Raw genomic sequence first — 17,486 nt, forward strand, 5'->3', positions numbered from 1 at the left:
AGCAGCAGCTCTGCACTGTAAGCCATGCTGCCTGTGCATGAGCAGGGGTATCTGCTGTATGGTCCTAAAGGTGTGCTTTGATGCCTGGCCCTGGCATTTGGCCCTTCACTGAGGTCTCATCCCTCAGTATTCCAGCTGCTTGAGAGCTCTGCAAATGCTTTCCATTCAATCACCCCATTGAAACTATTCCACTGCTCTCATTTCACTAGGGAGCAATAAAACAGCAGGCCGCAATGACACCAAATTCAGCCCGAGGATTCAGCCCAGACCTCCAGTGACCAGCTGCTTCCCTCTTAGTACCCTGTGACAAACAAGGTCTTGCCTCACTGCTGTTCAAACAGTGCCATCATCAGGTAGGGGACATCTCTGCATCTCCCAGGTGGCCTGGCAACATCACCTGTACAAACATTATGGTCCAGAGAAAACAGCCTTGTTTGTAACTTTGAGCCCTGTGGTCCTGCTGCTACCCTGGGTAATGTCAGAAAACAGCTACCATTGGTACCCTCTGGAGTACCTTCTCCCAAGTTATGTGTTCACACTCAAGGGAGGACCATGCTCAGACTATACATTAGGTTTTTATCTCATCACCAAGACAGAAGCCTGTCATCCCAGGGTTAAGCCATCACCTCATCCTCCAGCACCTGCAGTGCCTGGGACTACTTGCTGCTGCTGGCCAGTGGGTGAACGCTGGCAGCCCCTTGCTGTTATTATTTCCAGTTTTGCCTGGTTTAATGCCGGTTTTTCCTTGGGCTTTCCTTAGGGCCAGCAGGCACTGCAGGGTGCACACAGTTTCTGCAAAAGACCAAAATGAGTTTCAAAAATGAGGGTGAGAAGTTTACTCCCATTTTTTACTCCCGCTTTAACTGTGAGACACAGAAGAGAATGCTGCAGAAACGCTGACCAGGATCATGTTTTGGGCCAAATCCCGGCTTCTACCTAAAGTATCTGTGATCTTGGCATAGGAGCCTGACAAGGGCTGGTGCCTGCCCAGGGCACACAGCTGGTGCTGCCTGGTGCTGTGCCTGTACAGCTCTGTGTTGCCGCAGCTCCCAGGGAGTGTTTCTGCTTCCTCTTTGGTGCCTAATGAAACCTCAGGACCCCTCTGACCCCTGGAGCAAAGGCTCCCCATCCGGCAGTGCCTGCCTGAGCTTCACCTGGGGCTCATCAGGGCTGCCTGAGGGACCAGATTAAATCCCAGCCTACAACCCCCCAAATCAGGGGTCGTCTTCTAGCACCCTTCTCTTCTCATGGCAGCATCTGGGGCTGTTATCTCTACTGGGAAACAGAGAAAGCCTTCAGGATGTGCCAGTGTTCCCAGGACTGCTGTGATAATAGGGCTGACAGTGGTTCCTAACAACGGGTAGTGCCACCCCTCTGATAGGTGCTACCAGCTGAGCTAGTATAAAAGAGAGAGGGGATGTGTGCTACCTATGGGAAGCTGTTGGTGTGCCAGCTTCTGGCTGCTAGGGCAGACAAGCTGTTTGGCATTGACTGATTCTCTCTCTGTTAGCTTACAACTCCAGCCTGGGCAGGCAGTCTTCACTGTTCCAGTTCAAGCGTACTTCTGCTGGCAGTGGCTAGTCATGAGCTTATCTCACCGAAACAACAGAGCTGGGAGCCACTTCAGAGCCTCGGAGGAGTATGAACTGGAGGCAGTGGAGAAGAAAGCCTGGGACAACCCTGTTTACAATGGCTCTCCCTCTGCCTCCTTGAAAATTCGAGCCATCTACAACCCCAAGTCCATCCTGGAGAATCCCTATGAAAACTTTGAAGAGGTGGGGGATCCACTGCCCTACCAGGAAGAGCAGAGTAAAGCTGTGGATGGCAATGCAAGTCCTTTCCTCAGGTGCTGCCTGTACATCTTCAGAGGCATCCGAGGTAAAGATCTGACTTCTCACTAGAAAGGCTTTACTAGTCCTTGGGAAGAGTGATGCTTTAGTGGGGTGCGTGTGTGAGTGTGGGGATGAAGGTAGAAACCCTGTGTGGCCCAGGAATCTGCTCAACATAGACTAGTATTATTCTAGAGATCATCTTTGGCTGTCTGGGAAGGATCATCCTCATTCCATGTGCCTTGCTGTAGCTCCAGGATCTGTCCTGTTATATTTAGTACAAGGCAGAAGATGCAGACAGAGACTTTGTGATGTGCTCAGGTTCATGCAGTGAATCTGTTAGCAGAGCTTTAGACAGATCTTAGGTGTCCTGAATCCACAGGAGCCATCACTCTGATGAAACTATTCTGCCTCTATGTACATTTTCTAAATGGAGTGGTACTGGCCCCTGTGTTACAGTAACTTCAGAACTGATGTAAATATCCACCAGAGAAAATCTAGCCATGTCAAAGCTGAAATGCAGAGGATAGCAGCTTTGTGTCAAACAAGACTTTGCTTGAAAGAAAGCTGATAGAAAGAGGTGTTATTTTCCATCTTAAAACACAAAGGGGAATGAAATATTCTGAAAGCTTATTAAGAGGCAATTAAAAACCTGGGAGAAAATCAGGTCTTCTGGAAGGATACAGCCCTGGGCAAGAGCATTTGTTGAACAGTTTCTTAAAAGCAGGGAAGACAAAGCAAGAAGGTGTACTTCTTGCGGAAATTATTATTTTCTTGCCAGTGTGTCTTTTCTTCCTGACTTGAAAGGCAAGAACCTTTCTCAGAGCTGTAACAGTACATGTGAGAGAATAGCAGTATAACTTGGTCCTGAATTTCACATACCCTCTATGATCAATTCTTTCTTACTTGTCATTGTCATTACATCTAACACTTAATTCTTATACAAACCACAGCTGAGCCTTCAGAGGTTTCTCCTGACTGAGAAGCAGTGCTGTGTGGAGGTGGTAGGTAATTACAGATTGCTCAGAGGATGTGTGCCATTTACTTGTTTTATTCTGATATCCTTTCTTCTAGCCATTGTCTGAGTCTTAAAATGGAAAAAAAAGAAAATCTATAACATCAAAATATATAATATTTGTGACATGCAAGGGTTGAAAGTGGAGCATGCAAATAAAAATACCTGTCAGGACACGGCAGCATATCCTTTTTCGACAACTGTTTCAGCTGTGTGTCCTGCCACCAGGGACACCTCACACTAGACCATGTCACTCAAGGCTCTGTCCAGCCTGGCCTAGAACAATGTCAGGGATGGAGCATTCACCACTTCTTTGGACAACCTGTTCAGTGCCTCACCACTCTCACAGTAAAGAACTTCTTCCCCATATCTAACCTGAATTTACCCTATTTAAGTTTAAACCTATTGGCTCTTGTCCTATCACTACAGTCCCCGATGAAGAGTCCCTCTGGTCCTCCAGCTATAATTTTAGGTAAGTCTCTGAACCAAGTTTTCAAGGATATTTAAGTGTCCCTGAATTTAGGTGTTCCCGAGTACACTTCTACTCCCAAAGCAAAGAAAGCCTGTGCCTCTGTTTCCAACATGAGGATAGTATGGGATCCCTGCCTCATGAAAAAAGCAAATAAAATCTGTTCAAAGACTGTGTTGTAGTCATCTAGACATGAAGGGGGTAATTTAAATGTGACCTGAACAGATGGGTGGGTTGTTTCCCCTGTTTTTCTCCCTTGTGAAGATTCCTGTAGAGCACATGAGATGATCTTCTCCAGGATGTTGTTTTTTTTGCTGGTCTGGCATGTCCAGAACAAGCTGCTGGAGTAAGGGCGTATGCTGCAATAGCTGAAGGTGCAAAAAGCTGTATAATCTGTTGAGATGCCAAAGAGCTATTGAAAAGATAGGTGTATGTATATGTGCATGGACTGCTATATCATTTTCCAAAGATATATATAAAGATCACTTCCAAAGAAAGAAGTGCTTTGTCCTCTGCCAGGGATGACTTCAAACACATGACCTTTCATCATCTTTGATCCTGGCTTGCAGGAAGATGACTCTTCCATACTACTGGTAATGGGCATAAGGGCTGAGCTCTCTAGGAGATGCAAAAATCAGCAAAACTATGGGTATTATTGATATGGCTTCCATCACTAGGCTTTTAAGTGGAAGTTCTTTTGCCTTTTAACTTCAGGAGCATTTCAGAAATCACAACAGAAACCCATTACGAAAAGAACAAACAAATGCACTAATAGTATCAGGCGGTTCATCAAACCCAAGCTATCAAGGTTCCTTTTAAAGGAAGCATTTCTCCCTTTTTGATCAACCCTGGTGATGTTTAATGAATTGCTTTGACTGTGTGAAGAAATCAGACCACTATCTGGTGTGACTGGCAGAACTCTATTGGAGTCAGCAGAGTTCCATTGACAGACATCCTGCAGATAATTTGGCTCTAAATTTTATGCTGAAAATATTGAGTTGGGCTATTTGAGTCTTATGACCTACAAGAAATCTGTGAGAGTTTTTAGTTAAGCAAGGGACAAATATTTGGGGCCTGATGATTCAATATATGCTGAAGAGACTAATAGCTGTAAAGCTGACATTAGATGTAGTTCTGCTGTAAAAGTCCTATCAGAAGGTCAGCTGTTGGCACATTGGTGACTGAGATGAAATTTTATGGTTCCAAGAATATTTCTGACAAAGACTGAATTTCTGCAAAGAGTAAGCTGTAAAACAGGCAGGAAAAGATCAGCCCATAATGAGCTCAAACAGAAAACTGGAGAGGGATATAGCAAAATAAAAATAGCCAATATATTTCAGTTTGTCAGTCCCCAACCTTTTGTTCATGATGGAATAGTTCTTTTTAGAGGTTAACACATTTTTACAGCTCTTAAACAAGTTTTGAAATGAAAAGTGGTTTTGCCTTGAAAAGTGACAAAAAAACAACTCCCAACAGTGTTCTTTGGGAACAGGACTTCAGCTTCTCACATGGCCTTTGAAAATGGTCATCAAACCTCTCCAATTTCTTCTTTACACCCAACAGGTCTGTGGGGCACTACACTGACAGAGAACACAGCTGAAAACAGAGAGCTTTATGTGAAAACCACACTGCGAGAACTGCTGGTCTATACTGTGTTCTTGATGGACATCTGTCTACGTAAGTAGCTGTCATATCTCACAGGTGTCTTTCCTGTGTGCAGCACGAGGTGAATAATGTGAGGTTTTATTATTAGACTTCATCACTTTGCTGTAGGTGTTAAATTTATTGTACAAGCGCTCACTGCATCAAGCTGGTGTGTCATTAACCTACAGAATAGCTGCTGCACACAGAAGTAAAATAACTGACTATTGCTCTAGACCTAATTCATATTGGTTAGGTTTAAGCAGTATTTCCTGATCCGCATTATCAGTTCTAGCCATTGACTCCACAGTCCTGGGAGAATCTGGGTCCAGCGTCTTTTCTTAGTTTCACAGCAAACATTCAAGACCCAGAGGGCAGCTCTAGAAACTTCCTGGGATCAAAGACTCAAAGTTCATAGAGATTTTTCCTCTCTGAGACTGGAGGGGTGGCTGAGGTGATAAAGCAGATGGCAGCTCACACTGTTGCTCTAGGGTGGATTTAATGCGTCCCTGTACTGAATGCTAATGGACTTTGTGTAGGTAGAAGAATGGCTGTTTGCTCTGGGAGGAAGGTTCATTCATTATCACAAATGAGCACCTGTAGAATGGGACAGTGAAGAGGGTTATATTTCATGGATCCTATGGCAGGAGTGATAGGCAGACAATACCCACAGAAGTTATTGTCACAGTTGCCCAGGGAGACAGTTTTTCAGTCACTTCCTAAAGAACCAAGAGACACACACAGACATATGTGTGGTCTCACACTGACTCATCCAGAAGTGGTGGTGGTGGTGAGGGTCTTGAACGTCAGCTGCTTTATTTCCATGGTGTGCTTATAAGAGTAGGACATATTCTTACATGATGGATGTTTTTCTGAAGGAAGGAGCACTGAGGAGTTGAAACAACATACTTGTGGAAGTTAGAGTCTGTTCTTGTTTGAGGTTTCTTGGTAGATGAGAACTTACCTAGAGCTTTTCACTTGGGAAAATGGGGTGGTCTCTATACCTTCATGGATTCACATAAGAAATTCAAAATAAAGATCATGGATTTTGCTCTGAAAAAGAAAATTTCTCCTAGAAATTTTGTCAGAGGACAAAAATCATTACCCAGGATGTTGAGTTGCACCATCCAGTGGTCCTCTCTTGCTTCTAAACTCTTATAGTCTGTCAATCTGACAGTTTAAATTCTGGAACATGCAACAGATAAGTTCATAAATCCCTAAGAAAATATAAAGTAATATGATTAGAGTTCCCAAGATTTCTTCTTTTGTGCCTTGCACAGCTTACCTTTGATGGTATATATTACATGGAAAGTGAATATATAGATATATTTACATCAGGGTCCAATATAGAGGTATAAGGGAAGACCCTCCTCTTGTCCTTCTCTAACAGTGACGTATGGAATGACAAGTTCCAATGCCTATTACTACACCAAAGTGATGTCTGAGCTCTTCCTGCAGACCTCTTCGGATGGCCGTGTTTCCTTCCAGTCTATTGGCAGCATGGCCGATTTCTGGGTGGTGAGTACAAATTTGTCTTCAATCTGGTGTCTTAATAACAGGCCTATGTCTGTTTCCATCGGCAATGGTGGGAACAACATAGTTAACCTGCCCGTAGTTCATGCCTCAGCCGGTCTGATTTATAGATTCCTTATGAAAAAGATGGATTAAAACTTGCACTGACTACTATCAAAGAGAATAAAGAGGTGAAAAGATGTCTGGGGTCTAACACATTTCTGTCAAAGAACTGTTGAAGGAATAATACGAGCAACAGTGAATGCTGTTGAGATATTGCAACCACTTATCTCTGACAGTCAGCCAGAAATTGTCACTTACCTTTGTCTTTTTCTGTTGCATTAAAAAAGTACAGAGAGCTATGTCACTATTGTCTTACCCACACTGTTTCCAGGGCACTGACACATGCCCTTTTGATAATTCACACCTCATGCCAAAGCAGTACCTTGAGATGTGTGCTCACTGAAGTGCAAGTTACAAATAGGCTTGTAAGGGCTCTTGTCTCTTCATTAGTCCAACAAGGTGCAGCAGCCATATTATAGGCTCTTCCCTCCTCCCCCTCCTTAGCATACATCCAGCACAAACTTCCACTACTTTCTGTCTTGGGAGGTGGAGAGGGATGAGTCAAGTCTCACTATCTCAAGCTCAGGCTAAGAAAATTCCTCTGATGTGTGGGCTATGAAGTTGTTCTCCTCTCCCTCTTGCAGTATGCACAAGGCCCCCTTCTGGATAACCTTTACTGGACGAAGTGGTACAACAACGAGTCCCTGGCAGCCCACAGCACCCAGTCATACATCTATTATGAGAACCTGCTGCTGGGTGTCCCACGCATGCGGCAATTGAAGGTGAAGAACAATTCCTGTGTGGTCCATGATGATTTCAAGGAGGAAATCTCAGGTTGTTATGATGTGTACTCAGAAGACAAGGAGGAAAAGTTCTCCTTTGGGCTCATAAATGGAACGGCGTAAGTACATCTTCTCTTGCTCAGGATTAGAAAATCCAAATTAGTCTCTTCTAGTTCAGATAAGATTTGCTGAGCTGCAGGATGCTAGGTGTGAATTCCTCACATAAGGCTGGAATTTCTCATGCAGTCAGAGGCCTTTTTGTCTGTCACTAAGGCCAAGTGTCTGTCTGAGGAATAGCACAGCAGAATGAGCGGTAGAGTGGAATCTGTTGCAAAAGCCATGAAAAATCCAATGGAGAATTGGATAGAAATTGTTGCCTGTTTTTGAGAGGATGAGGATAAATAGAGACCTTTGGGACCAGATCTATCAAATGGGTGATGCTATCTCCTCCCCTCCTGGATTTCAGGAGCCAGAAAGAAGGAAGTGCATCTCTTATCTTGAAAACCTATTTCTCTATAATCATGCGCCGTAGATGAAGTTTCATAACTCTTTGCTTGCTACATGAGTCTTGGCTGTAAATGAGAATTATTCATAAGAAAATACCAGTGCAAGTGTGTTCTACATTTTGCATGTAGAACATGCATGTTCTACATGTTCTACAGTGCAAGCGTGCAACATGGTAGAAGGTGATACAGCAGATCCTGGGAGTAACCTCCATGCAAACAAGACTGTGGCATAGCCAACAAACGTGCAGTATCTCCCCTCCGTAGTATCACAAATCATGTTTTGTCACTGCTGGGAAGCAGTAGATAAGAAATGTAACAATAATGAAGACCTGATGTAGGCTTAGATCTGAAATAGGGATTGTTAACTCTTTAGTTTTAAAATGCACTGTCCTTGAAAATGCAGTCAAATTACACCTGGCTACAAGGTCATATCCAAGCCTGGAGGCGCGATGCCTTTGCTGATGGATTGTCTGTTGCAGGTGGAGGTACCATTCTGAAGAGGAGCTGGGTGGCTCATCTCACTGGGGAAGACTAACCAGTTACAGTGGGGGAGGATACTACATAGACCTCAAGTTGACCAGAGAAGAGACTGCTGAAGCCCTGCAAGTCTTGAAGGAAAAACTGTGGCTAGATCGGGGGACACGAGTTGTCTTCATTGATTTCTCTGTGTATAATGCAAATATCAACCTGTTCTGTGTTCTGAGGTAAGCCAAGTCCCACTGAAAATTCTTCTGCCTCTTGCTTCTTCCTCAATGCCGCAGTTTCTTAAAGCACAAATATTTTAGTGTGATCCACCAAGGGGGTATGACTGAGTGATTTAAGTAGATATTGTATTGATTAATAAGACTTGGTCTTCCTGACATTACCAGGCACATTTCACCTTTCACCCTTTTCTATGACGGACAGTGCATGAGCAGAGATAAGGCTACATAAACACAGGCACAGATCTTCCCCTCACGGTTTGGCGGATAGCTCATGCTCAGGTTTGATGCCTCTCATAATTATCTGAGAGCTTTCATTCTCCTGTTTGGAATCATAATTTTCTTGTCCCCTTCAAGGTTAGTGGTTGAGTTTCCAGCCACTGGTGGTGCCATTCCTTCCTGGCAAATCCGGACAGTCAAGCTTATAAGATATGTCAGTGCATGGGACTTTTTCATTGTTGCCTGTGAAATTGTTTTCTGTGTCTTCATCTTCTACTATGTGGTGGAAGAGATTTTGGAGCTGCGTATCCACAAGCTTCAGTATTTCACCAGCATCTGGAACATCCTGGATGTGGTTGTCATTCTGGTGAGAATCCTTGCATGCTTTGTTGGGGGGAGCAATGGCAGTGGGGTATAAGAGTCAAAGTAAGTTTAGGAATGGGAAAACTGGTCTAGATAAGACAAGAGCTGGCACGTGTTTTGCTCTGCAGCAAAATGAACTAGCAGAGTAAGTGGACACATGGTCTTCTATTAGCTGTTCAGAAAAAATCTTTCCATAGAGATGCCTGAGGGGCTGTGAAGTCAGGGCATCACCTGGCACATTATGAATTTATTTGCATCCCCCACCAGTAGACTGCAGTTGTGAAGCATGATACCAACAAACTTTGTGACATTCTAATTTCTGTGAAAGACATATATACAGTTGTCACTGCAGACTCTTCCTCTTTGCAGCTCTCCATTGTTGCTATTGGGTTTCACATCTTTCGCACTATTGAGGTGAACAGACTGTTGGGAGAGCTGCTAAAACACCCAAACACCTATGCGGACTTTGAGTTCCTGGCATTCTGGCAGACACAGTACAACAATATGAATGCAGTCAACTTATTCTTTGCCTGGATCAAGGTATTCTGGGGTGTCTGGGAGGTGCTAGGCTTCCAGTGTCAGACCTCTTACTTTAGATACCTTTAGGGTTGACTTTTCCATCCCTCTGAGTATATGAGGGTAACAGCTATATAATAGAGGATTTTCCTCAAAGCCATATGCTCTGTTTTACAGTAATTCCAGACTTTTCACATTGCATTCTGAGCACTCTGGAGAGAGCAGACAAGGAGATGAGCGCAGATGTTGTGGTGTAAAACTGGCTTTAGAAAATGCTGGATAAAATGTAACTTTGTCCATCCTGTATGATTTTAGTACTTTGGAGGATAATCTGGCATATTTTCCTTTCATGAGGGCCACCCAACAACTGGAAATGACTCATCTGCTGGCATAGACTTTTCATTTTAACCAAAGCATCTCAGCATAATGGAAAGCCACACTGTACTTAGGGCTCCTTGTTAGCCTCAAAACGTTTGTCCTTATAGTATTCCCTCTTCATATGTTCCTTTGACACAGGGAACAAAGTCATATGTTTATGATCCCACAGGAATGGTGGCACACATGGGACAAACATCCTGAACACTAAGCCACCATTCCCCTAGCCTGGCTGTCATCTTGGTGCTTGAGTACTGTGATGAACCTCTTGTCTTAGTAAGCATGTGCCCAATATGAAAGACTGACCTAGCTCATGGTGTGGCCTAACTATCTCCCTCTTCTTTCTTCTCACAGATATTCAAGTATATTAGCTTTAACAAAACAATGACCCAGCTCTCCTCCACACTGGCACGTTGTGCCAAAGACATCCTGGGCTTTGCCATTATGTTCTTTATTGTCTTCTTTGCCTATGCCCAGCTGGGTTACCTTCTTTTTGGGACACAAGTGGAAAACTTCAGTACCTTTGTTAAATGCATGTAAGTGTACAAGTTAGAACCACATTTCCATCATTTGTGAAAAGAATTTCAGCTGCTTTCCAACTTCTCTCTAAAGTAAAATCTGCAAATCTGAATGTCGGACGCCTGTTGTATCTCACTTCAATAAAGCCACTATAGAGCATTATAGCTCAGTTTCTATTCTGCAGGACCTTCTGTTACCTTCTGATCTGCTGGGGTCAGTAGAATGTGCTGTCTGCCTGTCACTGAGACCCTGGCAAATTTGCTGTTTTATATACCAGCAGATGGCTTTAGGCCTGGTTGGGTTAAACGTCTCTGTAATCCTAGTGGTAAGAACTAAATAGCTCAAAGAGAGTGTTTCAAGGAAGTGTCAGAGTGTTGGTTTGTTTGTGTTTTGGTTTTGGTTTGTTTCTTTGTTTGTTTTTGGTTTTGTTGTTTGATTGAGCTTTTTGTTGTTGATTGAGCTTTTTGTCTTATGAACTTGCAAGAGAAGGCTTCCATGAGTCATATGCCTTTATAAGGGAAAATTCAGGTTGTTTTGGTTTTGGTTTTACCCCCTGTTTAGAAAAAGAAACACACGCTTTGGACAACCATGGAAACCATGTTTTACTTTCCAGCCACCTTTTGCTCTATCCACATCAGCTCACTTCACCTGTGAAATACTATGGGTACATTTGACACACCAGTCAGACTGAGTGACTTAGACCCTGCTCTGGCTTTTGTCTGTGACCATCTGGGCTGCATACAGGTTCTGGGTTCACCTCAGGACTGTCTGAGAATGTAGGATAAAAGTATGTGCCTTTGGGTGACCTTGTGCTCTTTCTCTCCTCCAGTTTCACCCAGTTTCGGATCATTCTTGGTGATTTTGACTACAATTCCATTGACAATGCCAACAGGGTCCTTGGACCTATTTACTTCGTCACCTATGTATTCTTTGTTTTCTTTGTGCTCCTGGTAAGCAAGAAAGCCCTTGCTGCCCCTGTATTGACAGCAGTGTTTGAGAGACCCACCCTGACAGTCCCCAGATCAGGCACAGTGCAAATTCTCAGACAGAAAGGAAGTTTCTGTTACGATAGCTTTTCAGTGCAAATAGACCAAAGTAGACAAAGACCCTGTCACTGCAATTGGGGATTTGATGATCAGGGCGATTAAGGGCCAAATTCACATCCTTTAAGGTGAAGACTAAAACTGACTGAAACCAATACCAATGGTATTCCAGTCAGTGGTATTCCAAGCAGTAGCTGAATTCAAGGGGCTCAGTACAGCTGCTCTGTAGCAGGCAGCGTACAAAGCATGAGGGACAGTCTCTGGCTTCCTGGGCAATGAATGCAGTAGGATTCTCATAATGACCAGGTTAAACTCCCAGTGCCAGGAATCCAAATGTAACCTAAGATCTTGCAGGAAAGGCTACCAAAGATGGTATTTAAACTGGGAACAAATGTACCTCCAGCCACTGCTTTAGCTGCAAGGACCTCCTCCCCAGTGAGAAAGCACTGTGTGGCTGAAGTGGGCATTCCCTTCACCCGCTTTATCTTGTCCAAGGGATACCACCTGTGGAAACAGCTCCTTGTTTAACCAAGTCCTGCATATCTCTTTCTGCTTCAGCTGCTGAGGCAGGCAAGATGCCTCATGCTTTTTCATCTCTCTTCCTCCCCTTTTTCTAGAACATGTTTCTGGCCATCATCAATGACACCTACTCAGAAGTCAAAGAGGAGCTTTCGAGCCAGAAGGATGAGCTGCAGCTCTCAGACATTTTGAAGCAGGTGACGAACAGTGAAAGCTGTGCGACTTTCTAGCTAAATCCTGAAACATTTTCTGGAAGTCCCTCACCTCCATGGAATTTACAAGAAACAGTGGTTTCCACCTCCAAATCCACCTTTTTGGTGCATACAGGAGTCACAGTTCCTTTCTGAGATCAATCAAGCTCCCAGATCCTTTAGTAATGAGGATGAGAAAGCAGAGGTTTGGTGAATTCTGTTACTTAAGTATGCTGGCAATGTTTCTGAGAGACTTTTCTTCCCTATCTTGGGAAGAAATCCCTGTCTTGTTTAGAGACTATCTTGTCTCTAGACAAAGCTCTTTTGGTCCTTGATAGAGTGAATAAAATGGCAGGTCCTATTTTGCTAAGCTGGGCATGTTACAGTGGTGCAAATCTGTTGGGTTACATCTGGATTTCCCATGGGCAAATTCAAAAAAAAGTCCTGAAAGGTCACAACTCTCTGTGCTGTGGGACCAATGTTCTACAAAGAATAGTATTTGAGACATTATCTTAAACAGCTGGTGACGGAGATCAGATAAAGGGAGAATAGGGAGGAGAAAGGCAGAGAGCAAGCTTTGTCATGTAGACCCTGGCTACCATGTTGGCACCACGTTGAAAATGTGATCCTAGTTTAGAGATGGGGCTCATTCAGCAGTGTTGTATTTTTCTTCTGGAAGGCCCTGTATCACAAAGAATCTGCTCACCATGTTGGATTGTCTGCTCTGCCCTATTTTTTACGGTTCTGCCTGCATGATTCTGTGTCTGTTTGCACCTTTGGTAACAGAGCTACAACTGGACACTTATGAGGTTGAAGCTGAAGAAGGAACAGATTTCCGATGTGCAGAAAGCACTGCAGAATGGAACGAAAGAACTAGACTTTGAAGACTTCAAGAACAGCTTGAAGGAGTAAGTGAGTCAGCTTGAGAGATGTCTGCTTAGCCCTTTCTCATACTAATATAGGCAATTTAAATTCTCTGGTTTTCAAGACTGGGAGAGCTAAGATATGGGTGATGTAGGACTCAGAAATATAGTTGTCTTCCCTCACATGTTTAATACCCTGTTGTAAATAGGTTTGCATTACTATCTCTTTCCCATTTGGAAGGTTTAGGTTTGCCACTGGCAGGAGGAAACAAAAGAGTGCTCCCATACTGTTAGAGATTAACAGTGTAATTCAGTGCTTTGGGCTTTCTCTGCATTTTTGCAGACTGGGCCATGCAGACCATGAGATTACAGCAGCCTTCTCCAGGTTCGACAAAGATGGCAACCTCATCCTTGATGAAGAGGAGCAGCAGCAGATGAAGCATGACCTAGAGGCAAAGAGGGTAAAAAAAGGGGCAAGGAAAGAAACGCTATTTGGTAGAGATCACTCCAAAGTGGCCTTGGGAATCTTTGGGTTTGCGGTAGAAACTAAGCAGTCAACTCAAATACAGCTCCAGCTCTGCCTGGTGGCAGCTGAGTTTATCATTGCCTGTGAAACTCTGTTATTCACAGTGAAGCTGGCACAGAGCTAGTATCCAGTTTTGCAGGAGTTTCTTTATCTTCTAGGTTGCTCTGAATACAGAGATTAAAAATTTGGGGAAATCCTATGGTGACAACAACCTGGATGAGAATCTGACCTGCATGGAAGCAAGGAATAACCACGTCAATAAGGCCAGCTGGGTCTCCAAGCAAGAGTTCCAAGTGTATGTTTGTGCTGGCAGTACTTCAGTCCCTCTGCAATGAGGGGTCTGATTCCCTGCTGCTTCCTTCCCTGATGTAACTGTTTGTATTAGTGCTGAGCAGTTTCAATATGATCTTGTCCTTTCTTATCTTGCCCACGTGTAAATGAGCAGGTCAGGAGAGAACTGGGACAGTTGTGGCAATGTAATTTGCTTGTTCGCATAAAAGATTGAGTTAAGAAATTTTGCTTTTTGCCTCTCAAATAACCTCTGCAGCCACCAGCTGGCCACAGGCAATGTGCTGTCATGTTTCAGCTCAGAATGTAGCCCAGAAAGCTGGGCCAGGGGAACTTGATACCTCTACAGAAGGTCCTGTGGGAATAAATATCCTTGATTTATAGCCTAGCTGGCCTTCATCTTTCAGGTCTTGAGACACTTGGCTGTTTCTTCCACAGGAGGAACATGGCATAAATACAGTACAGAGAATCAGGAGAACCTGATTCTGCTGCTGAGAAACACAGAGCGATACACACAGGGCCATATCAAAGGAGAGGCATGTGTGATATTTAATAATAGGGTTATACTGTGGCTGGACAGAGATCCAGACTGGTTGGAATCCATTCTAAGCAGAGCCACTAATTACAGATAAACGCACAGTATAGAGGGAGTTACGTCTTCAGTGGGTATGAATCGATTATCTGATGTAGAGCATTCAGTCCTCTTTGAAGTCTGATCCATTACCTGTGAGATGTATGCAGCAAATCTTACTATTCATTACAATAAAAAACTTGCAAATGATCTTCATGTCTCCCCCAGACTCCTGCATCGCGTGCTACGGCTAGAACAGTCCCTAAACAGCATTGGCTCCAAGATTGATGCAGTGGTGAGCAAGCTCGAAGTTCTGGAGAGAAACAAGCTGATGAGAAAGGACCTGTTGGGCAAACCACTGGATAAAGTTACCAAGGTTGGTAGCCCTCCACCATGCATTTGAACCAGCTTCAGGACAGGTGACCAGCTCGTTTGTGTGAAAGGGCCTGGTATCATCTTTGCTTTCTCAATCCCTGTTAACATAAGACAAAAAGGGTTAGGCAGGGTCAGCATTTTGCATGATCAAGCCTTTCCTGTTCAAGCAAAGTGACACAAAGCCTCTTGTTTTCATGTCCCCCCAGTTAGTCATGGAACCTTTCAGTACACTTTCTAGCTCCTTTGAGGCCAAGCTCATTTCTGTGGCAGTCAATGCAATTCACTTGTCTTCAGTTACTTTGTACCTGCTTATCCTCAGGCATAAAGCAAGATGAATAACTATACTGTCCTTCCCAGAAACAGCAGCTCATGACAGTGTTGTGGACTGTGATCTTAACATCTTGTGTGTGAATTATTTATCACACATGATGGAGGAGATTGTTAGCGGTGTACCATAGCATCTCATTACAGAATTGTGACTTTTGCCAAAGACTGCCTAGTCCAGACAACCAGACCTTTTGGGTCTTCAGCTTTAAAATCCAAGGCAGCAAGGCATATGGGAGCCATGTCATCATTTCATGGTTTTATGGCTTCAATAATGAGAACACACAAACAGCACAAAGTGACCTAGCTGAATCAGAAAGAAGCCTCTCTTTTTGCAAAGTAGTCTTTGTGATCCCTTCCCATCCGAGTGTTGTTTTTTTTTTGGGGGGCGGGGGTGGGGGGTGTCCTCATGGGAACATGCCTGAAAGCTTATTTGAGTGCTTGCATATTTGCTTTACCACAGCATTTCTATGGAGATTCTCACAGAGGGTGAAAAGGGATGAATATTTCCTTGTTTGTTTAATGCTTGAATGTGCATTCATCAGTGTATTGCAGCAAACAGTATATTGGATCTTTAATGGACAGGCAGGCTTGCACTAATTTCTGGAAGAATGTGGGAAGATATTTAAGTGTGTTTCTCTCCTGGAGTGCTGCTAGGCTTCTTGGTAGCTTACTGACATTGCAGGTCACTCTTTCTTCTGGTTCACAGGAGGAAGAACCCAGTCAGAAAGATCTGCTCCCCCAGAGCCTAGACCAACTAGGGAAAGAAGCAGTGGAAGGCTGGGGGATGGAACACATACGGGGAAACGACCTGAGTGGCAAGTCCTACCAAAAAGGTGTCTATCCCATCCTGCCCAGTTCAAGTGTGCTGGAGTCTCAGGTGCCCAAGAACAGCCAGCCACAGTCAGCTGTGCTCTTCTAGCAAAAAGGCCAGTGCTCTCAGTCTGGCTCACACAGTAGTAAGTCACTTTCAGTTGTTTCCCACTGTTAGAATAATCCAGACAGCTGGACACAGCACTGTTGCCAGGAACTGGTGATCCAAAAAATCAGGGATGTTCTTTTTTTCAGTGTAATGGTGTATAATGCCACAGAGATAGAACTGCTGCCTTTCTCCACCCCCTGTATCTCTGGAGTAGGTGGAAATTTGGAACCAAGTGATGTATTAAATTTTTGCCTCTGAATAGGCCAACACAAAGCCTTTATCTATCCTTTCCTGAAAAGTAGAAACCCCAAAACTCTCAACATCTGTGTCCAGAGTAGCACCCTGCAACTTGTTCCCAAAACACCCACAATTGTCTGCAGGACAAAAACGTGGTTATCACATAAACAAAGCAGAATATAATCGTTAGTGTGAGATGGAAGGGGAAAGTTCAGTTGTTTGTGTCTGCCTTTGTTCTGTTAAAGTTTGTTTCCAGATGCTTTGGTAACCCTCTCTGTACCTTAGATTCCGACCTTGAGGAAAGAAGATACTAACACCTGAGTCTGGATAACTAAAATAAATAAGAGTTTATTGGATAAATAATATGGATAAATAATAAATAAGAGTTGACTCCCAAGTGTCACTGGGAGGAAATCTGAATTGTAACTGATAGAGTCCTAGGTCCCTGATTAGGGAACAGACTTCTGGTTATACGGTTTCTAACACAGCTGTTGACACTAAAAAATCTCTTTATGTTGTCTGTTTTCATGCTCTCTAAATTGCGTTTTGAAGTTGAGATGCTTCTGTTATTTGTCAAGGAATCAATCTGGTTTGCAGTTGTGAGTGCTGACACCATTTCAGTCAAAGAATTTTGTGCAAATGAGATGAACATCAGTTTTTCAGCTGCATGCAAAAATACTTCTTTCCCAGGCATTTTTCACTTTGTTGAGACTTCTCTTGTAGCTGGCACAGACTATTGCTGCTATTGCAAGACTACTGTAAATGTGTTTCAAATATCTTAATTACTGGTATTCCACAATAGTTAACCTCAAACAGGCTCTGTAGGCTTAAAGCCAATAGAAAAGTGAGTTGTTTCAGACCACTGCTTACAACTTTCATTAGTGCTACACTGTTTAGTGTGCTATGCAGTGCAGTGATAGTTTTAGAGGGGACCTTGTACACTGGCATGCTGTACTGCCACCTTTCTAAGACAGATGTGTTGCTGTGTTGTGGGGAAAGCCTCCCTGGGAATGTTTGAAAGACCTCGGGATTATCCCTGTCCCCAGAAAGCCTAGGCTCCAGGGTTGTCACCACTACAGATATTGATGTACTGAAGCAGAGGGTCATTCATCTATGA

At 43.7% G+C, this 17,486-nt stretch overlaps 1 protein-coding gene across 1 annotated transcript; it reads left to right on the forward strand.

The window, feature by feature from the left end:
- Positions 1–1,243: 1,243 nt before the first annotated feature.
- On the forward strand, positions 1,244–16,595 carry PKD2L1 (polycystin 2 like 1, transient receptor potential cation channel). The gene is made up of 15 exons (XM_062606703.1): positions 1,244–1,878; positions 4,877–4,990; positions 6,345–6,472; positions 7,174–7,430; positions 8,297–8,521; positions 8,876–9,104; positions 9,470–9,640; positions 10,346–10,527; positions 11,340–11,460; positions 12,171–12,269; positions 13,050–13,171; positions 13,470–13,587; positions 13,811–13,947; positions 14,740–14,887; positions 15,920–16,595. Exons 1-15 carry the CDS (start codon positions 1,431–1,433, stop codon positions 16,130–16,132), a joined length of 2,712 nt encoding a protein of 903 aa, XP_062462687.1. The 5' UTR covers positions 1,244–1,430; the 3' UTR covers positions 16,133–16,595.
- The last annotated feature ends 891 nt before the right edge of the window (positions 16,596–17,486 follow it).

This window comes from Pezoporus occidentalis, unplaced genomic scaffold, assembly GCF_034315485.1.
Source record: "Pezoporus occidentalis ecotype Australia unplaced genomic scaffold, CSIRO_AGI_Poc_V1 ctg98, whole genome shotgun sequence".
Classification (NCBI taxonomy): domain Eukaryota; kingdom Metazoa; phylum Chordata; class Aves; order Psittaciformes; family Psittacidae; genus Pezoporus; species Pezoporus occidentalis.

Bases quoted from the DNA above. Each gene is read 5' to 3' on its own strand.
- PKD2L1 (XM_062606703.1), top strand. From the start codon at position 1,431: ATGGGAAGCTGTTGGTGTGCCAGCTTCTGGCTGCTAGGGCAGACAAGC. The intron at 12,270-13,049 runs GTGACGAACAGT...CTTTGGTAACAG, and splicing joins TCTCAGACATTTTGAAGCAG to AGCTACAACTGGACACTTAT. The intron at 14,888-15,919 runs GTTGGTAGCCCT...TCTGGTTCACAG, and splicing joins CACTGGATAAAGTTACCAAG to GAGGAAGAACCCAGTCAGAA.